The sequence below is a fragment of the Bombina bombina genome, chromosome 1, assembly GCF_027579735.1.
Source record: "Bombina bombina isolate aBomBom1 chromosome 1, aBomBom1.pri, whole genome shotgun sequence".
In the NCBI taxonomy this organism is placed as follows: domain Eukaryota; kingdom Metazoa; phylum Chordata; class Amphibia; order Anura; family Bombinatoridae; genus Bombina; species Bombina bombina.
Window position 1 is genome coordinate 535224734 of NC_069499.1, and position 25866 is coordinate 535250599.

Genomic DNA, 25866 nt, shown 5'->3' on the forward strand with positions numbered 1-25866 from the left:
ACCCGGGTCCAAACATGGCAAAGCATATACAGGCAGTCCCCGGGTTACGTACAAGATAGGGACTTTAGGTTTGTTCTTAAGTTGAATTTGTATGTAAGTTGGAACAGGCACTTTTTTTAGGTGAAACTCTAGCCAAACATTTTTTTTTTTGTTTTGGATAGCATAGGATAAAGTTTGTTTTGCTATCTGAGCCCCTGTTCAGAAAATTTCACATCACTTTCTGTCCTTGTGACAATTGGATTTTCAGTATTTTGGATTATCCTGGAAAGAAGGATTGTCGATAAAGCTCTATTTTCTCTGTATGTAAATACGAGTTGTACTTAAGTCGGATGTCTGTAACACGAGGACTGCCTGTATATCAACAATTCATAAGCACAAAGGGTCAAAGAATGATTTTCCTCCTTGGTTAGTCTAAATCATATTTACTGTATAATCCAGACACAGACTAACCAATTCCCATATGGTAGAACAAAGAACCAATTAACCCTGGTCCATGTAGTGTCAAAAGGATGAGGAAGGTCAAAGCCAACAGATGCAGAATTTATTCAGAAAATGCAATGCCATTCTATCATAGGGCTGGATTACAAGTAAGGCACAAACGGTTTTGCGTTAGCAATCTCGTGTTTTTGTGAACCATTTTCATTTCGCTGATATTACAAGTGAAGCGAAATCGCTTAATCACATTAACACTAATAAAAATTATTTTAAAAAGATTACACAAAAAAGTTATAAAGACTCAGACATATAAGATCTCGGATGTTAGGAAAAAAATGGCAGGCAAAGGGCTTTAACATTGAGACACATACATATATATTGCTAAAGATGTATTTGTGTGTGTGTATATATATATATATATATATATATATATGTGTGTGTGTGTGTGTTTGTGTGTTTTTATATATGTGTACATACTGTATATATTAAAGGGATAGTCTACACCAGAATTTTTATTGTTTTAAAAATATATAATTCCTTTATTACCCATTCCCTAGTTTTGCATAACCAACACAGTTATATAAATACACTTTTTACCTTATCTTATCTTTTTTACCTTATCTTGTATTTAAGCCTCTGCAAACTGCCCCCTTTTTCAGTTCTTTTGACAGACATGTATTTTAGCCAATCAGTGCTGGCTCCTAGGAACTCGACGTGCGTGAGCACATTGTTATCTTTATGAAACACATGAACTAACACCCTCTAATGGTGAAAAACTGTCAAAATACCCTGAGAGAAGAGGCGGCCTTCAAGGGCTTAGAAATTAGCACATGAACCTCCTAGGTTTAGCTTTCAACTAAGAATACCAAAAGAACAAAGCAAAATTGGTGATAAAATACATTGAAAAATTGTTTAAAATGACATGTCCTATCTGAATCATGAAATTTTATTTTGGACTAGACTGTCCCTTTAATGTATTTATATGTGTATATATGTATTTACTGTCATATGTACACATATAAAAACATTAATATATAATGTACACATATTTAGATTATATATTAGTGCATTATATCCCTTAGCCATTAAGTAAATGAAAACATGATAAAACATATTTATGCAATAATCATATTTAATAAAGATTTAAACTATGTATTTACTGCAAATATTTCACATTTTCTAATGGGAATATGCTATGTTGTTTGCACAATGAGTGTTTGTCTTTTTTTCAACAATTTTTTTTCTCCAATGACTTCTAGGGGGAATGTGAAAATGCAATGGCTTTTGCGCGATGTCTGGGTTTTTTTCCACTTTTTTTCTCCATTGATTTCTAAGGGGGGAATACATGCACGCGTACATGAAAAATACGTTGTTTTTTTAACTTGTAATATGAACAAAACCCGACAAGCGCAAAGATGAAAATCCTAGCAGAGTTTTCGCGATTGTGAAAAAAAAGATACAGCACAACTTGAAATGTTTAACCCATTCAGGAGCAGGGTATTGAGTATATGGATCCAATGTGCCTTAAACTGTAGCAATGTATTGTTCCGATCACATCCATGTGTTAGAGGTAGTAAATGATCAATGAGATGAAATATAAGACCTGAGCCTGAATGTTCCATTCTAAGCGAAGTGCCTAGCCAGCAGTTGGTCACTCTTCTGGTGTTTGATGACTGCTCTGATAGCCAAACAATTCTAGACCATGAGGCCGAATGATCAAATGTCTGTCGGACCTGATCCGACAGTACGGATCAGGTCCGACAGACCTCGCTAAATGCGGAGAGCAATATGCTCTCCGTATTCAGCATTGCACCAGCAGCTCACAAGAGCTGTTGGTGCAACACCGTCCCCTGCAGACTCGCGGCCAACGGGCCACCAGCAGGGAGGTGTCAATCAACCGTACTCGATCGTGTTGAATTGTGGTGATTCCTGTCCACCTCATCAGAGCAGACGGACAGGGTTATGGAGCAGCGGTCTTTAGACTGCTGCTCCATAACTTGTGTTTCTGGCGAGTCTGAAGACTCGCCAGAAACACGGGCCCACAATCTTCGTAGAGATGTATTTTACCTTAACATTATCATATATATATTTATATTAAAAGTAATAATTTGTCTATGTAAAGAACGGAGGAATGTAAAATGTATGTAACAGGCTTCGAGTTTCATACTTATGGTCTAACAACGTGTCGGGTTAGCCCACATGAAAAATTAGTAATCTGAAAGAGCGTTCTTGAAATATTAAATATAACATATTAAAAAATAATAATAATTATTAAAAACAATATTATAGCTACTTGAATCTAAATAATCCATAGAATATATATATAAAATGTTGTTATTATTATTTTAAAAACAGATAGCAAATTTGGAGCTTGAGGGGTAATAATGGCAGAAGCATTTTAAGATTATGGTCACTGGAAAAAACACTATTAAAAATAAGTGCAAGATTGTAATCAAGCCCTAAGTAAAAGGCAAAAAAAATGGCTAAAATAAAATTTCCAGCCACACTTTAAAAGGACCTTTATTAATACAGATCGGTGTTCATCATAATAAGACACTAGTTCAAACTTTATCAGAAACATTAGTCGAGGGATGTGTCACAGAAAAGATTATATTTCTTTACTAGGATGAAACGTTTTTTTTTATAGATTCAAAGGTTTCAACGTCATTGCATGAAAGAGTTCCTGTAATCATACAATATAAATATAATTTGTGCCCTTGTTCTGAACTCGTGTGTTGATTCTTCTGTCTACAATTTGCCTTTATAAATTTGTACTCGGTACTTAACAATTCAAAGCAATTTGGAGCAAGTGTTATTATGTGCAATTGACATTATCAAAGTACAGCAATGAAAGAGTTTATATCAGCCCCTGGGAGGCTTTTTGTAGTAAACACCTTAGATTGTGATGCATTTCATCTTGAATACACACAGGTCATTTACCTACTCCAATGTGATTATATTATTGTTTATGTTAATTCCCCAGCAGCCATTGTACAGCTTAAAGGATATTAACAATAACACAATTCTCTCATAAACAAAATACCCAATTACATAGGGCACAGGATGTAATAGTTTTTGTAAAAAATACTCTCCTGATTTTAATGAAAGAGTACAGAACTCTCACAAAGTTTACTAGGATTTCAAATAATTTATAATTGCAGTTGTAAAGGGCTTTCTCCAAATGTAAGAACTTTTGCAACTGAATATCTATCTAATCTATCTATCTATCTGTCTATCTATCTATCTATCTATCTATCTATCTATCTAGCGCTACATAATTTTGCGGCACTATACAAATAAATTATAGTAATAACAATAATTATCTATCTCTCTATCTGTCATCTATGTATCATCTATTTATCTATATATTATCTATCTATCTATCTATCTATCTATGCGGCGCTACAGAATTTTGAGCCGCTATCATCCATCAATGATCTATTTGTCTGTCTGTCTATCTATCATCTATCTATATATCTATCTATTTATTTATATATCTTTAAATCATCTATCTACATGTATATATGTGTGTGTATATATATATATATATATATATATACAGTATATATACAGTATATATATGTGTGTATGTGTGTGTGTATTAGGCATGAGCACAGACAAAAAATTGTTTTGGAGGATTTGTTTCTTCCAAAATAAGTTCCAGGGTCATTCTGTTCATATAATGTTTGACAGCATTATTAGTTGGTTAACAGGAATTTTCTCAAGGCAGCAGAGGGGCAGCTGGATAGCAGCTTAAAGTTAAAACACTAGTGAGTGCTACTACTACAAGTAGCACAAATAAAGTGTTTTTGATGGGGTGAGGACTGGTTAAGAGCAAAAGTGAAGCCTAAATACTTGTTGCCTGACACAGGACTCAATCAACTGACAATGAAATTGATGGATACAATTATTGAATAAACTTATAAAACCTTTAACCACCGTAATAATGTAAAGCCTTTTACACCTTTAGAGTAACAGTTTTAATAACATGAACAACTCACTTTTTGCTACACCTTATCGGTTCCTTTGTTTATCTGTTATGAAGGCTTCTCTTTTCATTTTAGTCTTCTGGGCATTTAATCTGCAACCATATCCACAAGATTATCTGCTAATACTAGGTGTGAAGGTGATATTACCCTCCCTCTACTGTTAGGAGATTTCCTGTCATATGCTAGAATATGTTTTTTTTTGCAGCCTTACAGATAGACTTTAACACAGAAGAAATCTGGTATTAAGTACAAGTGTTGAGCATAAAGGCACTAAGGGCATTTAATGAGGGACAATATTTCTAAAAGACGTAATAGTTTAAAACTAAAGGGGCCTGCACAGCTCTAGCATAATGACTAGTTTGCCTCATCATTAAAAAAAATATCACATCTGTTGTATCTATTCATTACACGCTTGGTACACACTGTATTTGGCATACATACCCTGCTTATGCTTGAGTGACAGACAAGTGTATGCACAGTGCATGCACACCAATCAGATTCTATGCATGCTCCAAAAACAGCTATAGGAGAATGATGATGCTGCCAATCTCAATGATAAATAATGCTAATAAATGGGAGCATTTGTAATAACAATATTTGGCAAATGTGTTTGTTACATGATGCTGGGAAGTCACCTTGGTCTCTCGTGTCCGTTTACATTGTACATTTTTATTACATTTGTATTTTTGAATTGTTTTCCAATATATGGGAGAAATAGTGCATGACTGACATCAAGAACAACCTGTAAACTGTGACTGTATGTCCTTTCCTAGATGCAAATTTAAAAAAACGCCCATTTCACTCTAAAATAGAAATGTGAATGATGGTGTGTTAGTTTTCTCTACATCAGTAATAGCTACATGTAGATTGTACAAGAACATATACAGTGTTCCCATGCAAGCTGGACTTGATGAGGACAACATTACGCTTTTTGCACCTGAATCCTAATATAGAAAAGAACATCTCTCTGGCATGAGCAAAATTGAATGAGGAATACAATCTGTAACTGTTACCTTTGCATTGTTTGTGTTTTATGGTTTGGCAAAAAAGGGTAAACATTCTATTATGTATGTTTCTATTAATCTGTATCCACCTGTCAAACTGTTGTTGAAAAACATTTCTCAACAGGTTAATTTAATTCTTTATATATTCCTATTTATTGATAAGCGGTTGCAACTGCTGGAGGTTCCACACTGCAATCTGCATCCTGTAGTGCAGCCCTTTCCTTAATGCATTCATGTACATTTACATTCAGCTGGGCTTTAAATAGCCAAAGCTTTATTAACTATTTCATAGCCAAAAAAATCTACATAATGTCATTAAATAAGATCCAGGGCATGTCTACAGCTCCACAGATTTGCTATAATCTACCAAAGCTCCACTGTGGTCATTTCATCAATAGCAATGACAACTTCCTCCTTACTGGTGCTCTAATTTCCTGTGCTTTAGAATAAATAAACAAAAACAATGCAGTGTTACTGTTTCCTATAAGTGCTTATATAGAGGTTTCACTTCAGCATCCTTGATGTTAGACGTTTCTAAGCCAATAAAACACACCAATTCTCTCTTTTTCCCCCCTTTTATCTCCTCCCCTGTGTGTCCTTCCTTTTTATTGGGATGGGCCAACTGTGTTTTCACCCAGTGTTCTGTTCCTCTACCTGTCCAATCTCACCCCCACAGATTTACAAGGAGCAGTTAAATACACGGGTTGTTTTAGTTGCTGTGGAAACGTGGACGGACAAGGATCGAATTCCAATTGGTTCTGACCCTATGAAGATGCTCCATGACTTCTCTAAATATCGACAGCATCACATCAAGCAGCACGCCGATGCTGTACATCTTCTCTCGTATGTACCTAACATGTTTAACAGTTAAAAAACCGCACAGAATTTCCAAATACTTTGAACTGTCCAAATGTTGGCAGGTGCTGCGTTAACCGTTTGAATCCTCAATGCTTAAACATTGAACGCTATGGCACTTTGCAGGTTTTGGATAAATACCCTTTGTATTAACTACTTGTCAAAATCAGGGAGGGTACATTTGTACACTGCTCTTTTTATATTGGTTCTCAGTAAATGATTAAGGGTTGATTTGAAGAAAAAAACATTAATAGATCCAGAGAGAGAAAATCAACCACCACTTTCACAGCTAAGCCTAAGAAACTAACAACTGTATCTAATGTAATTGATCTTCTCTTTACAAACTCTCTACATGTTTGTTTTTGCTGTTAAGGAATGGCACTTTTCATTACAAGAGAAGCAGTGTAAGCTACTTTGGGGGAGTGTGTTCTCAGTCTAGAGGAGTTGGAGTGAATGAGGTAAAGAACATTATAGTGTGCATTGAATAGATATTTCAAGGGACTATTTTTTAATATATCCCATCATTATTATTATGTATTTCCTCCTGTTTATTTTATTTTATTTTGTATTGCCATAAATTATTTTTTTTTACAAAACTAATAAAAATACATTTTAGTTTTAGTATTTAGTGTACAGTAAAATTAAACCTTCATGATTCAGATAGCGCATGCAATCTTAAACAACTTTCACATTTATTTCGATTATCTAATCTGCTTTGTTCTGTAGTAACCCTTTGTTAAAAAGCATACATAGGTATGCTCAGGAGCAGCAATGCACTATTTGGAGATAGCTGCTGATTTGTGGCTGCACATATATGCCTCTTTCCATCTTAATGGGAGGAGAGTCCACTGCTTCATTCGTTACTTGTGGGAACTAAGAGCCTGGCCACCAGGAGGAGGCAAAGACGCCTCAGCCAAAGGCTTAAATACCTCCCCCACTCCCCTCATCCCCCAGTCATTCTTTGCCTTTCGTCACAGGAGGTTGGCAGAGAAGTGTCGGAAGATTTGGAGTAGTCACTTATAGAGGGCAGTACTCTTTGCAATGGGACTGGAGTTTTAAGTAGTCCTGTCAGCCTCTCAGTGAGCATGGGTTAAAGTTAGAGTCTGGAGATGCAGGGAATGTCATCTCTGCGAAACCATCCCGACTCAGATTAACAGTTCCATAAGCAATCAGCGTTGATGAGTTGCGCTGCCTGCTTTCTGCTCTCAAGTCCATGTCAGGAGCGATGCTACTAACCTGTCACACTTTAAAAGCCGTGTTCCTGTTGCACGGCATAGATTCTGGTAAGATCATTTCATTTTTTTATACATAGAAGGGAAAAAGAAAGGGCGCCTCCTACTGTAGCCAATATGGTACTTGGATGAAAAACATGTGTAGATGAATATACTCACAATATTTGAAGGCAGATGTAATGCCTAAGAGAGCGGTCTGGGAACTTGCAGTGTCCTAGCAAACTGTGCACTGTAGTGGGCTGCTCCCTCTAGAATCAGAGGCGGATTCCAAAATCTATGAAAGAAAGGGAGGAAAAGGGCAACTCCTAGTGCAAATCAGTATGGTATTTCTGAATCAATTCACTCCCCCAGTAATCTGGGTACTCACGTTGGCAGTAATCTGGGTACTCAAGTTTCTGAATCAATTCACTCACCCAGTAATCTGGGTACTCACGTTGGCAGAGAAGCACCCAAATGGTGCAAATGACACCTACTGGACTATTATAGTGGCCCAGTGCACATAACCCTTGGCATCCCAGATACGTGTGTTCCAACTTAACACTGGTGTGCGGCAGTGGTTAGATCAAGCGGTTAGATCAAGCAAGGAGACTCAAAATCTTGCTTAGTAATAAAAAGTAAAATTTATATTTAAAAGGTAAAAAATACAAAGTACAATCATGTAAAAACAAATGTACTAATTGCTACGCGTTTCTCTGCGTCTGCTACGCTGTTTCCTCAGGCATATAGTACATAGATCGAACAGAGTCTCCTATAACAAAAACCACTACATAAATGATGTTGTAAATGTAATTTCTTTATTTAGTAATGAAAGTCTTGATCGATAGTTGTTAGTGTTTAAGCGAGATCTTTCAGATACCAGTTTGGGTTCGCAACATACTTGCTGATTAAACACCTGTTGATAGGGAGGTAACTTACTTCCAATTGGTAGCGGTTTTTGTTATAGGAGACTCTGTTCCCGGCCCTAGACTCTCAATGGAGTTGTGAGGTTCCGTCCCTAAAAGGGATGGCACTATCTTCATTCTTGCTAAACGTCTTACTATCCAGTTTGAGGATAGCTCTTCATTTTAAGAGCCCATGGATAAAGGATGGAAACTCTGTTAAGACAGTTGTTTTCAATATACAAGATATTTGTTTCCATTGGCCTTGAGGGTTGCTAATTCTTTTATCTGTGATGCTATTAGGCAGATTTTTCACCTAAAGGCTAAAGCTTCAGCCTTTTCTGTTCAGGCCCATCGGGCTCTGGCTGATGTCATGGTCTGAGGATATGACTTTTAAGTCTAGACTTCTTTCCCTCCCCTTTAAGAGAATGATTTGTTTGGTCCAGGCTTGGACTCAATTATCTCCACGGTCACAATGGGGCAAGGGTGCCCTTCTACCGCAAGAGAATCTGAACGAGTCTAAGGACAATTTTCGTTCTTTTCGTATTGATAAAGCCCATGTCAGCGGTCCTCTGCTAAGCCTAAGCAAACCAAGAGCTCTTGGAAGCCGGTTCAGTCCTGGAATAAATCCAAGCAGAACAAAAAGCCCCCTGAGTCTAAGTCGGCATGAACTGGGGGTCCCCGGTCCTCTTCTAGATCATGCAGGGTGCAATCTGTCGCTCTTTTCAGTCGCTTGGTTCAGGGACGTGCAGGATCCATGGGTCCTGGAGGTCATAGCTCAGGGTCACAAGATAGGTTTCAAGTCTCAGCCACCCAAGGGCAGTTCCTCCTCTCTCCTGTCTTCCTGACCAGAAAGAAGGGAAGCCTTTCTGGGATGCGTACGGGATCTGTTCTCTTAGGAGTTATTTCCCCGGTGCCTATCGCAGTGGGAGGTTTGGGATACTATTCAAACCTTTTTGTGGTTCCAAAGTAGGAGGGACTTTCCGTCCAATTTGGACCTGAAGTGCTTAAACACATTTTTGAATGTCCCCTCGTTCAAGAGGGAGACAATAGGTCCATTCTTCCCTCGTTTGAGAAGGGCAGTTCATGTCCACGATAGATCTAAAGGATGCTCCCGTCATGTACCAATCCTTAAGGACCACTTCCAGTTCCTAGGGTTTGTGTTCCTGGATCAGCACTTCCAGTTTATTGATCTTCTTAGCTGGTATAGTGGTGAGCATAACTGCCAAGTAGTTGGCCCGGGTTTGGTTCTCAGCCAACGCGGTATTCTCCAAGAAGTTTTTCGGAGAGTGGACCATTTGGAATTTCTCCTCTGTCTTCTTCGATCCCATGGATGGAAAATAAATCTAGAGAGAGTTTTCTTGTATCGAGTACCAGAGTGGAATTCCCGGTACTATAATAGTCTCCATAGTCATGAGAATTTTTCTAACAGACCAGAGACGTTGCAGACTAGCTTCAAAGCTTCAACATGTCATGCCCTCCAGAACATCTTAAGGCCATCTGTGGCTCGGTGTATGGAGGTGAATGGTCTCATGGTGTCCAGCATGGACATCATTTCCTTTGCCAGGTTTCACCTCAGACTGTTGCAACTGTGCATACTGAAGCAGTGGAATGGCGATCATTCGGATCTGTCTCAATAGATTCTCTGGACAACAGATCGAGAGAATCCCTCTCTGTTGTTTTTGTCCGGATCACTTATCCCAAGGGATGTCCGTCTCAAGACCATCCTGGGTTATTGTGACTAGGGTTGCAAGTCTGTCAGGAGGCAATGCTCTGAAGGCGGGGCCTCTGCTGGGTTCGTCCTAGTTTATCAAATTCCAATCAAACAATATATCCTTGGTGGCTTACATCAACCATCAGGGGGAACGAGAAGCTCCCTAGCTATGAGGGAAGTATCTTGGATTCTGGAGTGGGCAGAGACCCACATTTGTTCACTGTCAGCGATCCACATTCCGGGTATGGACAACTGGGAAGCGAATTTCCTCAGCATACAATACTTTAATCTGGGGGATTGGTCTCTCCATCCCGAGTGTTTTCAGAAATTTGCAAGAGGAAGATCTTATGACGTCTCATTACCAAGTTACTCAGATATGAGTCGAGGTACAGGGATCCTCATGGCGGAGCTAACAGATGCATTAGCGGGGCCTTGGAGGTTTAATCTAATTTATCTTTTACGGACGTTACCACTACTTCCTAGTGTAGTGGCTCGAATCAAGCAGGCGTCAGTGATACTGATTGCTCTGTCTTGGCCGCAAAGGATATAGTTCACGGACTAGTGGGGATGTCGTTATCTCCTCCATGGAAGTTACTTTGTTGCAGGGATCTGCTGACCAAGGTCGCTTTGCTCATCTATGTCTAGATCTCTGAGGCTGACTACGTGGAGATTGGACGCTAAGTCCTAACCAAGAGAGGGCTTCTGAGAGTGTTATTTTTACTCTCATTTAAGCTTGTAGATGGTTGCTCGTCGCATCTATCATAAGGTGTGGAGGATCTACTTATGCTGTTCTCCAGGATGAACTGAAGAAGGGCTTTCTGCAAGTCCCCTGAGAGGACAGATTTCGGCTCTGTCTGAGTTACTGCACAAGAGATTCGTTGAGCTTCCTGATGAGCAGTCACTTGTTAAGGCTCTGCTAGGATCAGACCTGTGTTTAGATCTATTGCTCCTCCTTGGAGTTTAAATATTGTTCTTTAGGTTTTGCACAGGCTCAGTTGGAGCCTATGCATGAAGTAGACATTAAATTATTGTCTTGGAAGGTTACTTTTCTACGGGCTATTGCTTCTGCATGCAGAGTATCTGTGATTACTGCCTTGCAATGCATCCCTCCTTATTTGGCTTTCCATGCTGATAAGGCTGTTCTACGAACCAAGTTAGATTTTCTTCCTTAGGTTGTGTCAGTTCGCAACATCAATTAAGAGATTGTGGTACCTTTCAACATAGTTCTGGATGTGGTTTGTGCCTTGAAGTCCTATCTTCAGACCATGTAGGAATTTAGACAAGCTTCTTCTCTGTTTCTTCTCTTTCCGGGAAGCATGGGGGTCAGAGGGCCTCTTCGACCTCCTTATCTTTTTGGCTGAGGAGTGTCCTCCGTTTCGCATTGAGACAGCAGGACATAAGCCTCCTCTGAGGATTACGGCTCATTCAACTGGAGCTGTGGCCTCTTCTTGGGCCTTTAAGAACGAGGCTTCTATGGTCCTCTTTACATACTTTTGCAACATTTTACAAATTTGATGTTTTTGCTTCGGTGGAAGCAGCTTTTGGGAGAAAGGTTCTGCAGGCTGTGGTGTCCTCAGTATAGGGTCCGCCTCCTTTTAACTTCCCGTTTTTTTCATTCAGTGTCCTCTAGAGCTTGGATATTTGTTCCCACAAGTAATGAATGAAGCAGTGGACTCTCCTCCCATTAAGATGGAAAACATAAATTATGTTTACATGAATATTTAATTTCCATCTGTGGGAGGAGAGTCCACTGCTCCCGCCCGTTTGCTCTGGTGGGCGGACCTAAAATTAATATTATCTTCTGGTTCCCTTGGCAGAATGACTGGGGGATGAGGGGAGTGGGGGAGGTATTTAAGCCTTTGGCTGAGGTGTTCTTAATTCCCACAAGTAATGATTGAAGCAGTGGACTTTCCTCCTACCGATGGAAATGAAATTATCAGGTAAAATTAATTTATGTTTTTCATTGAGTGTCTAGCTAACTCCCAGTAGTGCATTGATGCTCCTTCAACAATGGATAACAAGAGAATGAAACAAACTTAATAAAAGAAGTCAATTGAAAAGTTGTTTAAAATGGTCTGTCTGAATGATGACAGAAAATGTTTGGGTTTTATGTCCCTTTAATTATAATTTCAATTTTTTTGCATTAGTTAAAAAAAACAACACCACAGTGTCATCATTTTTGATAGCATACAAAGAAATGAGATATTGGCAGCCTTGTTTCATGCATGTGCTTCTGTATTGCTGCCCACAGTATGGAATTCTGATGTCTATGGCACAGCAGCTGGCACAGAGTCTGGCACAAAACCTTGGCATCCAGTGGGAGCCAGCATCTCGTAAGCCAAGTAAGTATCAAGCCAAGAAAGAGCATTTAAAGGTAATTGTAATGTTGTCTTTGCAGGCCTACGTATTTTATTGTTTAAGAAAAAAATATACACTCAATCAAAATTAGTGGAAATAATGTCTGTTTTAGGAAACAAATTTGTCAACTATCTTTCCAACTAACAAAGCATCAACATTTAAAGCTCTTCACCTAGTTCACAGATCCTTATTAACTTTATTTAATATACAAATAGTACCTTTTATTATCAAAGGACCCAATGCGGTAGATTTAACAAGCAGCGGATGCGGCTTTTTACGCCCAAAGCTTCCAGCTCGCCGAAAACTAAAGTTAAGAAGCAGCGGTCATAAGACCTTTCAGGTGGTGGAATGCAATCATCCTGATACGATTGGCCACGAATGTGCAGGGAGCGGCATTGCACAAGCATTTCACAATGTTAAATGCCGCCTGCATATGCTGTCGGCATTTAGCGATGTCGGATAGAGATGAATCACTACAGTGAATCATGTCCGCCCGGCATTTAATAAATTGAACCCATGGTGGCCGAATTATCAAGGTCCGAATGGAGCTTGATGCCCCTGTTTCCGCAGAAACAGCAGTTAGGAAGCAGCGGTCTAAAGACCGCTGCTCCATAACTTGTCCGCCTGCTCTGAGGCTGCGGACATCAATCCGCCCGATCCTATGTGATCGGGCTGATTAACACCCCCCTACTAGCGGCCGATTAGCCACGATCTGCAGGGGGTGGCATTGCACAAGCAGTTCACAAGAACTGCTTGCGCAATGATAAATGCAGACAGCGTATGCTGTCGGCATTTATCGATGTGCGGTGGACATGATACGCTACATCGTATCATGTCCGCTCGCACTTTCATAAATCGGCCCCTCAGTCTTAAATGGTTCTGTACTTTTATGCTGGAGGTTTTTAAAAGTACTAATTTATTCAATCTAATTGGCTCAAAATGCCACAATCCATTCAGATTTAAATCCACTGTTGTCAGTCTGCCTTGTTTCTTTTCTGGGTGTTCTGCAGATACAGATGAAATAAATGTGTTTTTTCTAGTTTCAGTAATAGAATAATCTAGACTATAATTTAAGAAATAACAAGAGGGCAACATGTGTAATGTGATTTAATTCATGAAGTCATTGATATAACTCATGTTTTTAATTTGTTTTATGTAAAAAAAAGGGTCTTCATATAAAAAAATAAAGCCACAATATGGGACTGATCACAATCTAATCATTTTAAACAGAAAAACACCTTTAAAGGAACAATAAACACCAAAAATGTTATTGTTTAAAAAGATAGATAATCTATTTATTTACCATTCTCCAGTTTTGCATAACTAACACTGTTATAGAAATATACTTTTTACCTCTGTGATTACCGTGTACCTAAGCTTCTGCAGACTTATCTCAGATTTTTTGACTGACTTGCATTTCAGGCAATTAGTGCTGACTCTTAAATAACTCCACGTGCATGAGCAACATGTTATTTATATGAAACACATGAACTACCGCCCTCTAGCAGTGAAAAACTGTCAAATGCATTCAGATAAGAGGCGGCCTTCAAGGGCTTAGAAATTAGCATATGAGCCTACCTAGGTTTAGCTTTCAACTAAGAATACCAAGAGAACAAAGCAAAATTGGTGATAAAAGTAAATGTAGAAAGATGTTTAAAATGACATGCCCTATCTGAATCATGAAAGTTTAATTTGGACTTTACTGTCCTTTTAAAGTCTATGGGGATTTTTGCAGATAAATTAATAAATACGTTTTTTCTGGAGGATTGTTATATATCCCTGTATTTTATACACCCACACATCAGATACATTTCTGTAAATACAGACTTATAAATATCATTAATTCTTTTATAATTTGAGGACATAAACGTTTCAAGAAGGATGAATATTATATTTAGTGAGACATTGAAGGCTTGTTAAAAAATATGTTTTAGTGGTACTCCTGCTGGAAGGTTTTGCTTTGCAAATCCTATACCTTTGTTGTAATTTTTCCTCTCCCTTTTTATTATTTGATTTCCTTTCATATTTATCTGGAATTGTAATTTACCCTGGAAAGAGTGTGACTGCACAGAAAGCTTTGGAGGATGCATTATGGAGGAGACAGGGTAAGTACCAAAGTTTCTTATAGCAGCACTCTTTGTTAAAGTGATGGTAAACTTTGCCAAACTAGAGACTAGAATATTAAAGAATGTTATGTGTACACTTAATAATTGTCAAAGCAGAAGCTAAAAAGCTATTTTAAACCTGTTTATTTTACTTCCGTTTTTCTTTTATGTCAGCAGCAACTGGCCCCTATCCACACTGTCTTTTTTTCTAAAAATCAGAAGGAGAGAGGTACAGCCAATAGGAAGCTGTGCCCCATGTCCCATTAAAGGTTGTATTTCTGCGCTCTTTCAGGCAGGGAGCGCATAGCTACACATGATGTTCTATAATATTCTGAACCATGATTTGGCAAAGTTTATCATGCATGCTTAGTAAAACAGCTCTAACGTTCATAAGTGACGTTTCCAGGAATTTTGTACAGGGGGCACTTGTCCACCAATGTTTTTATGGATGGGACTGCAATCGGGATGAGTGGTCCATGGGCCAGGTCGGATGGGTTGTGAGCGTGATTGGGTGTTTAATGGATGGGGTCAGGTGGAGGTGTGGGTAACCTAGGCAAAGTGATCGTAGGCAAATGAGGGCCAATCATAGTTGGTGGCATATGTAGGGGTTTGTAATCATGCTAGGGAGCTAATGCCCCCTCTGGCCCCCCTGGCTATGCCACTGACTATTATTAATTGTTCTAAACATCGGTACAGATCTCCTTCATTCTCCTTAATTGTATTCTTATTTACACTGACATAAACATATTTTGTTGGGAACTGAACCAATAAATAAAGGGACATTTTTTACATTTGTTGGCAGCTAGGATAGTTCTAAGGGGCCCAGTACTTCTAACTTTTACACTGCATGCTTTCACTATCAATTGCTGCACATAAGCTAACAAAACCTTAGTATAATAGCGAAACAAAAAGTAAAACGTACTATATAGGATGTGTCAGAAGCGCCGTGTGCTATTATAATAGTTAACTTTTATGTTCTTATGACCTTTCAAATCTCTTGACCTGGAGTTAAAGGGATAGTTTTTGTGTAAAAAGTGTGTTTGTTCCTTAAGAGAGGTTAAAAAGCAAATTCTGTACCAAGGTTTGCTGCCAAGTGATGCAAAATTATTTGCTAAAATGTGTTGCAGCACTGGTGATTTTTCTGTTACATTCCATTAAAAGAGATGCTGCTTGAAGTATTCAAAATCTCAAATATGGTACATAACATAATATGAATTTCTAGTTAAACACACAAACACAATAAGAAACAAGACATTCCACAGACTAATTCAGGAGGTTTACCTGGTATTTTGTTTTACAGACTTTAAAGGAACAAATTGACATCTGACCTAACAAAAAATAGGAGATTATTTCATACTCTGGAGAAAATAATTGAGCATGATGCCCAATGACATTTGGGGCCCACTTAAAGGTACACTGAACCCAAATTTTTCTTTTGTGATTCAGATAGAGCATGCAATTTTAAGCAACTTTCTAATTTACTCCTATTATCAATTTTTCTTTGTTCTCTTGCTAACTTTATTTGAAAAAGAAGGCATATAAGATTTTTTTTGGTTCTGCACGCTTTTTATTGGTGGATGAATTTATCCACCAATCAACAAGGACAACCCAGGTTTTTCACCAAAATGGGCCGGCATTTAAACTTACATTCTTACATTTCAGATAAAGATACCAAGAGAATGAAGAAAATTTGATAATAGGAGTAAATTAGAAAGTTGCTTAAAATGTCATGTTCTATCTGAATCATGAAAGAAAAAATGTGGGTTCAGTGTCCCTTTAAGAAATATAAAATGTATAAATAAATATAACCTTGAGGCTGTGCTATAATAAATGTAACCACTTTGTCTATATATATGAACATCTCTGAAAAGAGGCTGGAGATTCATTTTTCTTTTATTCTTTATTTCTTGTTATTCTTTCAGGGTGTATCATTCGCGCAAATTTTCCAAGTGTAGCATTGCGGAGTACAAAGAATTTCTGAACCGTGGCGGTGGTTCATGTCTGTTCAATAGACCAACCAAGGTAGATAAAAATCTTAATATTTTAGAACTGCTTTTTTCCCCGTTTTGAATAGCGCTCTGCTATTTTGGCTTAAAACATACTGTGTGCATATTTATCAAGCTCCGTATGGAGCTAGAGGACCCTTGTTATCAAGAAGTTATCAAGAAGTTATGAAGCAGCGGTCTAAAGACCACTGCTCCATAACTTGTCCGCCTGCTCTGATGCCGCGGACAGAAATCAACCCGATCGAATTTGATCGGGTTGATTGACACCCCCTGCTAACGACTGATTGGCCATGAATCTGCAGGGGGAGGCATTGCACCAGCAGTTCACAAGAAGTGCTGGCGCTATGATAAATGCAGACAGCGTATGTGCAGCCGACATGATATGCTACTTCGTATGTTCACTTTTTAATCGGCCCATAAAATTGTATATTTAGGCGTCAATTTATTAATATGTGAGCGGACATGATACAATGTAGCGTACCATGTCTGCTGCACATTGATAAATGCCGACAGCATACACTGTCAGCATTTATCATTGCACCAGCAGTTCTTGTGAACTGCTTGTGCAATGCCACCCCCTGCAGATTCGAGCAGGGGTGTCAATCAACCCGATCGTATTTGATTGGGTTGATTTCTGTCCGCCGCCTCAGAGTGCCTCTTTAGACCGCTGCTTCATAACTTCTGTTTCCGTACCTAGCTTGATAAATTGACACCCATAAATCATTATGTTGTTAGATAACATTAGACTTGTGCATGATCGAAAAATTTGTTTTGGTTCGGTTCGGATCGATTCAGATTTTTTCGAATTTCGGTTCGGATCGATTCGAATTCGGAAAAATTCGAATGAATTCGTTTCGGATTCTAAATAAATTCGGCTGGATTCGGTTCAGAGATTCGGAATTTCGGTATGTGTTAGGTGGGATATGCTGTGTATTAGACTAGTATTATGTACTGTATATTAGGTGTAACCCATAGCAGAGGGATATAACCTAATATACTGTACAATACTAGTGTAATCCATGGCCATCCAAATCTACCGAATAAATCCGAACTAATTCGGATTTATTCGGTAGAATCGGCACTATTTCAATTCGGAAATTCAGATCGATCCGAATCTACGAATTTAACGAATTCGGCCGAATTTCCGAATGGATCCGAAATGAATCGCACATGTCTAGATAACATTGTAAATACATATATGAATTAAAAGGTAAATAAAGTATAACTTAATATTATGGGGTCTATTTATCAAGCTCCGAATGGAGCTTGATGCCTCGTGTTTCTGGCGAGCTTTCAGGCTTGCCAGAAACACAAGATATGAAGCAGTGGTCTAAAGACCGCTGCTCCATATCCTGTCCACCTGCTCTGAGGCGGCGGACAGACATTGCCGGAAATCAACCCGATCGAATACGATCGGGTTGATTGACACCCCCTGCTAGCGGCCGATTGGCCGTAAATCTGCAGGGGGCGGTATTGCACCACAGTTCACAAGAACTGCTGATGCAATGATAAATGTCAACAGTGTATGCTTTCGGAATTTATCGATGTACCGTGGACATGGTCCGCTATAGCGGATCATGTCCGTCCGCACAATGATAAATTGACCCCATGTGTGCTAATAAAGATTTCATTTAGTGGTGATAGTCTAGCAGTTTTGACTTGAGACTCCATTCACCTAAAAATTGTATCCAATCACAAGGAGATTGTAGAACCATAATTGGTGTGAGGCTGTTACAGCAGTATGTCAAACATTTCGGTATATTTGAACAAAGAAACAAATTTTAATAGAATAAAATTAAGGGTGTATTTTATTAATCACACATCACTGAAATATTTCTACAATAACTCATGTAAATAAATGTTTTTTTTTTTATTATTAAGCACTATAATAAGGAGCTACAAATGTGCAGATATTTTTGTAATATGCTGTCTCTTTTTTCTTATCAGTTATTTGAAGTAACAGAGTGTGGGAATGGGTATGTGGAGGCAGGAGAAGAGTGTGACTGTGGATTTAGAATGGTAAGTTATAATCCTGCTGTTCACATGAGTGGTTGGAGAGCAGGAAATGTCCAGTACACACCTGCATCTCTCATATGGGCACAAGTGCATCAGTCACTGAGGCAGCATGTTAATGGAACCTGAGAGTTAAATTTGGAGAAGGTGTGCTTACCATATCTGTAGAGCATGACAGACTTTGCCTTTATTTTGGTGCTTTCCTAGCCTTAGCTTCAAGCCACCTTTTTTCACACTATTCATAATGTTCCCACTATTCATAATTGATCTGTTACATTAATAGAGTCACATGAAAGCCTATTGAGGAATACCTACATTCACTGCAAAGTTTTTTTTTCTCTTTAATCATTTATCACTGGTATCTTTATCACAGCCACTATTCTTTCTCATTTTTGTTTGTGTGACCCTGTTATCCTCCACATCCTGCGTATACTAGTATAAACCATGGAGGTGACATTTCAATTCTGATGTCCAGAGAACACCTACATATCCTTCTCAGCACCTCCCACACTTGCTGCAGCCATCAATAACCTGTTGTCTACCCACAGCAGCACCCATCTACCATTCATATTACCACCACAACCACAGTCTGCCTCATCAAACCCAGGTGGAATCCACCCACTACTTTGACCACCCCACTGCAGTACCATCAGTTATAACAACCACTTAGCTTTCTAGTACAAAAACTTCGTGCAGCAAACCCCATCCAACACCTATCACCCCAACATCCATTACATTCCTCTATTTGCATCTAATGTTCAACTACAAAATAAAAAAAGGACCATGCCTGGCTAGCCCCCCTCATACTAGTGTAGTGGTCAATCATACACCCTAAAAGGTATTCTTTAGAAGTGACTGAAGCCCCATATATCCTCAACAGTTGGACACTTCTAGACTACTAGTTTAAAAAATGATCTAAAGTGTCCTTTACAGTAATTACTTTATGTGACAACTGGGGATGTTAAAGAAGGACCTCTGTTTTTTTAATAGGACAATTTAGTGATTTATTGTGAAATAGGCAACTAAATAGCACCACAAAAATAGAATCAATCGATTACCCTAAGCAATCAAACATGGGTCACACTTGGTGGACGCATTGGGTGGGTTTTAAGAGCTGTGGGGAATTTGAAGATAGGATTTGTGTCAATGGACATTAGCATTGAAAATTAAACTTATTATCTACCTGTTCCTCTGCATGTTTTATGAAAGTAATTATTTTTCTTGTTATTGCCCTGCAGAAAATGTTGCTTAAAAGAAGAATAATAGTAATTAAGCTACTATTTTTTGTTTCCTTTTACTCAGGACTGCTTTGAAACCTGCTGCAAGAAATGCTCTCTTGCGAATGGAGCACACTGCAGTGATGGCCCTTGCTGTAACACAACCTGTTTGGTGAGTACTGCCTAGCAAGTCTGATATTAATATTAATGTTTGCATGTATAAATGCAGTTAAAGCCATCAGTTCTATAAATGTCTGTTAAATACAAAAACATACTTTAGAGTACCAAGCCTTAATGGCAATGGGCTAGACTACAAGTGGCGTGCTATTTAGCACTTTTGCTCTAGTGCAAACACCACCAGAAGTAAACTTTTAATGTGCGCAGGTTAGCTGGCTTTTTACAAGTTGAAACTAAATGGATAGCATGTGAGTGAAACCCGATGCACACATACTTTAGGACTTCGGATATCGCGACTGCACTAACTTCTCCCCATAGACTTAAACAAACTAACACTTATCACTTGGGCCAACCCAACACCGTGTTAGACCAAGTGAGTTTAACCTGATGTGAGTTATTTAAATTTTATATTCCAATGTTCTTCATGTTAAAGAAAATGGTCTTTTTATTTTTAAATATATATTTCTATATATATCAGATTATTTTTGTGTAAATATTAAATCTATATATCTATATGAATATATACAGGTATAGATATAAACAGATATATATGTTAAACAATACAAAGAACATTTTCCCCTATGTAAAGAATATTTACACCAAATACACAGTAAAACACATTATAAATATTATAATTGAATACAAATTATAGTATATATGTGTTTATATGTGTATATATTTATGTATATACGTATATAAGTACATGAATACACATATAAACACACACACGTGCGTGTGTGTGTATATACAACAACATTTAAAATAAGGGGGAGGTAAAAGGTCAGTTTAAATCATCCACTACGCACAAAATATAGAGAAAATAACTTATTGTGTATTTCATTAACAAATATAGACAGTCCAGAAGGCTTGTTTTTCCCACAGAAAACCTCTGAATTACATTGTTTCCAATGCAGCAAATGATTCTGGGTAAGATATGCAAATTAGGTTCACAGTGACACACCTTTTTACTTCAAGTCTGCCAAAACATCACTGTTCACACACACACACACACACACACACACACACACACACACACACACACATACTGTATATATATATATATCCACATACACATATTTAGACACATACATATATATATATATATATATATATATATATGTATAAATATATATATATATAAAATATAGGCCTTTCCATTCAAACACCTTGTATCTGTTAAAGGGACATTAAACCCAACATTTTTCTTTCATGATTCAGATAGAGAATACAATTTTAAACAACATTCCAATTTACTTCTATTATCTAATTTGCTTTATTCTTTGGATATCTGTTGTTGAAGAAACAGCAATGCATATGGGTGAGCCAATCACACGAGGCACCCATGTGCAGCCACCAAACAGTAGCTACAGAGCCTATCTAGATAAGCTTTTCAGCAAAGGATATCAAGAGAATGAAGCAAAATAGATAATAGAAGTAAATTAGAAAGTTGTTTAAAATGGCATGTTATTTCTAAATCATAAAAGAAAAATGTTGGGTTTCATGTCCCTTTAAACCTTATAAAACCAAAATGTAATAATATTCATATGAATATGTTTTTTAGATAGTGTATATATGAGTGTAACACATTATTACCATAAACAAGTCATCAATATCTGTAATATATCATTAAAGCAATGTATGAGCAACCTCATACAGTTCACGGATATATTCACTTGGTGCCATATAGCAAGTTTCACTCATTTTCAAAGTACACACTGCCACATCATATGATCATAATAGGATATATCCTTTAGACCTTCTTCCATACAGTAAAATGCTCTGTACTTACTGTGTCGGCTAAGGCAATCCTAGGTTGCAAATAAGACGCCGCCAGTAACCGAATTCCCCGGAGACCCGGCGGGAGGAATAATCGTATGGCTGTGCCCCTCCCTCCACAGTCAATCAACGGGGCAACCTTGAGCGTACTGTAATCAGGAAAGGCCAATCAGAGGACAAAATCCCAATGTTAAGCAGTGAGTCAGTGTGAAGGGAGACACACCAATGCCGTAGCTTATGAACTTCACATAGGTGCCAGGGAAATCCAATAATGTTTCTCCGGATAGGAAAGAGACTCCTTGTAATCAGCAAAACAGGTATAATTTAAAAAAAAAATGTCACAGGAAAAAACATTGGGCATTGACTGCAATTCAGCTATGTGCCGTAATCATTGACCATGCAGCCGAAATGCGTAAGACCAGTCAATTCCCGATGTTTTTTCCTGGTTTTTTAAGTTTTTTAAATAAAGACTTTGTTTTATACTCTTTAGTGGAGCTCCGGATTACCTTTTTTTAAAAATATACCTGTAACACTTGTTGTGTTTAGTGCAACTTTTATTTTAGCCCTAACCCTTTACACAAGATCTTCAGTCGCGCTAACCTGATGTGCACAAATTTAGATTGCACTAGGTGGTATGCGTTCATTTTTAGCTTGTGATATGCGCGTATGTTAGATAGGTTGCGATATTGTTATATCGCAGCCAAGCAAATGTCATCCTGCCACTTGTAATCTAGACCAATATATTTATTTCATGTACTCTGATAAATATAAAACAGCTTATTTTAATGCTTAACCATGTGTGGTAAGCATAATATTTAATACCATTTCACACTGATGGGACTAAACATAAATATTGTCTACATTTTTATATTCCATGCCTGTGTTTGCTTCCCAGTTCCTTTCAAGGGAGAACGACTGCCGCTATGCAGTGAATGAGTGTGACATCACAGAGCACTGTACTGGGGACTCTGGGCAGGTACTATACTATATTAAGCAAATGTGTTACTTGTTGCCAGAATAAATCTAGACACATTATTATGTTTTATTTGTAAATCTTTAATGTATTAAACTGCTCAAAACATTGGAAAGAAAACATTAAAGATAGCAAACGTTAGACTTGATCAAAGTGACAAAAAGGATTTATAGTCTTTATAGGCAGAACTATATATATGAAATTGTAGCATGGTTAAGTGTTAATAAGCACATAGTACATGAGTAAAATGTTTACACTTGTATTACATTATGCACAGAGTATAGCTGATTCTCCCTCAATAGTGAGATAAACAGCTCTCAAGATAAAATTTGCCTTTATAAAAGTCTTTGAGGGACCTTGCAGTGATAATCTCATCAGACATGAGAGATCCGGCTCAAAATCTTGTCCCTGTGAGCAGAAATTTGTGTTTTTCAGCAGCTGAGCTGATAAGGCATTTGTTGCAACAGCAAGAATGATCTCATGTTGGTAATGTGGTGAAGGATTTTTGTTGGTGTAATGTGATATAAACGTCTCACATAATACCCAAAATCAATACTATTCAATACTGGCAGCAGTCACACAATAACTACATATGATATGTGTTGATTATGGACAGAAACTAATGTACATACCAGGGTAAATGGTATATGGTTGGGAAGTGACATGTATAGGAGGATGGATTAACATGAAACGTGATTAACGGGCATTCAACTCCACAAATTATTCATTTTCCTCAAAAAGAAGAACACATTTACATCCAATGAAGAATATCTAAGGATATGTTTTGCTACTTTACCATATTTCATACTAATCAGTTATAGGATTTGCCAGTATAAAGAAATGATCAGTTAAAAGCAACATTGGACTGCTCCAATCAAAATTTGTATGCAGAAGTTTAACAGATATATAAACACTATCTAATAAAAATGATTCATATAAATATTAAAAAAAAGAATTATGGTTAAAAGGTATATGTTATATGACAAGACATTTGAATGGAATGGGCTATAATGGATATTGCCAAGATACCAGAGGTAGCTATTCCTAAACTACTTGTTGTCAGTGGATATGTACAATAAACTTATCTGAGAGTGTGACAAATAAAGAAGTCAGTTTGCTAGCAAGGAAACATAAACTTAATTACTTGTTATTATGTAGCCTTTTGAGTGAAACCAATTCATAGCAGAAGTATTAATGGCTTGTAATATGGAAAAGGCAAAAACTCTGATGAAACAATACAAATATCTCTGGTCTGTTAAGGATGTAGCTTTTCACAGTACAATCAGAAAGTGGTTGTGGAAGCCAGAGCAGTTAACCGGAAGTTACTCTAGGAATTTAATAGCTTGAGACACCTTAGGAACATGCATATAATATATCACTACGTAGCAGGTAGTTTGATACAACAGATGGTAGATATACACACTATACTGAACCTGATTCCCCCCACAAGGAAACCACAGAGAGGTTTCAAGGAGCAGGCCTGTCCGGGTGCCGGCGGTGAAATACTGAGACCAGTCTATCAGCCGAATTGGCGGCAGGTTCCCAAGAATCCTCTGAGGAATCAAAACCGGACCAATGTACAAGGTACTGAAGTTCTCCATGATAACTTCTCGAGTCAAGAATGGAATGGACATCATATTTGGGATCCGGAGTAGGAGATGCTAACGAGGTAGTCAGCAGCTGTAAGGAGGAGGTGCATGGTTTAACGAGAGATATATGAAATGTTGGATGGATACGGTATGATGGTGGCAAGAGCAGAGTGACAGTGACAGGGTTTAGGATAGCAGTAATGGGGAAAGGACCGATGAAAAGTTTGTTGAACTTTCTGCAGGGAGTATGCATCCGAAGGTTCCTTGTGGCCAACCAGACCAACTGTCCTACTTTGTAGGGAGGATGAGGACGGTGGCGAAGATCATAAGATCTTTTTTGTGAGGCTTGTGCTTGCTTAATGTTGTCCTGTATAAGCGTAAAGGTTTGTTTGATGGAATTAATTAAATCATTGACTTGAGGGCAAGGAGAGTCGGTTGGAGGTAAGGGATGAAATCTTGGATGCATACCGGAGTTGATGTAAAAAGGCGAATATCTGGTGGTAGAGTTGGTGGTATTATTGTAAGCAAACTCTGCATGAGGGAGGAAGGTGGCCCATGAATCTTGTTTGTTGGAACAGAAACATCTTAGAAATTGTTCCAGCCATTGGTTGGTTCTCTTACACTGACCGTTTGTTTGTGGATGGTAGGAGGTGGTCAGCTGTTGACGTATTCCAAGGTATAGACATAAAAACTTCCAAAATTTGGATGTAAATTGCGAGCCTCTGTCACTGAGCACTGTTGTGGGGAGACCATGCAAACGGATCACCTCCCTTAAGAATAAGTTAGCTGTTTTCTGAGCAGTGGGGAGAGATGTTGTTGGGATGAAATGGGCCATCTTAGAAAAAAGATCTACGACAACAAAGCAGTATAACCTGCAGATTTTGGAAGGTCCACAATAAAATCCATGGATACAGAGGTCCATGGAAGTTCGGGCACAGGTAAGCTTTGTAGCAATCCCAGAGGTAGTTGGTGAGACGACTTGCAAGTCTCGTAGGTAGAACACGACTTGATATAATCCTTAACTGAGAGTCTCATGGATGGCAACCAGAAAGACCTTTGTAGGAGGTCAAGGGTCTTGTGGATTCCCATATGTCCGGCAAAAGGAGAGTCATGTGCTATGGATAATACTTGAGTACGTAGAGATGGCGGAATGTATAGCTTAGACTGGTAACGAAGGAAGCCCCTATTGTCAAGAGTAAGAGGGTATGAGCATTTTGTAGTATCACTTTCTTGATGAGTTCTTAAATCAGAGAAGTCTTTAGAAAGGAGACCTAGGATTGAAGTTTTTGGAATGATGGTTGATGGTTGTGAGGTGGCGATAGGCTTTGTATCATTCAGAGTGCATCTGCCTTCCCATTTTTTGTGCCAGGATGGTAAGTGATGACAAAGGAGAACCAGGAAAAATAGAGACTCCAGCGAAGCTGATGAACAGAGAGAGTTCGGTTGTTTTGGAGGTATTGCAAATTTTTATGGTCGGTATAGATTATGATGGGTTGTTCTGCTCCCTCCAGGAGATGCCTCCACTGGTCGAAAGAAGATTTTATG

At 38.2% G+C, this 25866-nt stretch overlaps 1 protein-coding gene across 1 annotated transcript in view; it reads left to right on the top strand.

Annotated features, from left to right (window-relative positions):
- ADAM23 (ADAM metallopeptidase domain 23) overlaps positions 1–25866 on the top strand; it is a 292223-nt gene that overhangs the window by 195354 nt on the left and 71003 nt on the right. Inside the window, exons 11-18 of the mRNA XM_053698649.1 lie at positions 6105–6271; positions 6657–6741; positions 12359–12449; positions 14522–14570; positions 16493–16592; positions 18524–18595; positions 19892–19978; positions 22655–22735. Coding sequence (XP_053554624.1) covers positions 6105–6271; positions 6657–6741; positions 12359–12449; positions 14522–14570; positions 16493–16592; positions 18524–18595; positions 19892–19978; positions 22655–22735 — 732 coding nt within the window. The remainder of the gene's footprint in view (positions 1–6104; positions 6272–6656; positions 6742–12358; positions 12450–14521; positions 14571–16492; positions 16593–18523; positions 18596–19891; positions 19979–22654; positions 22736–25866) is intronic.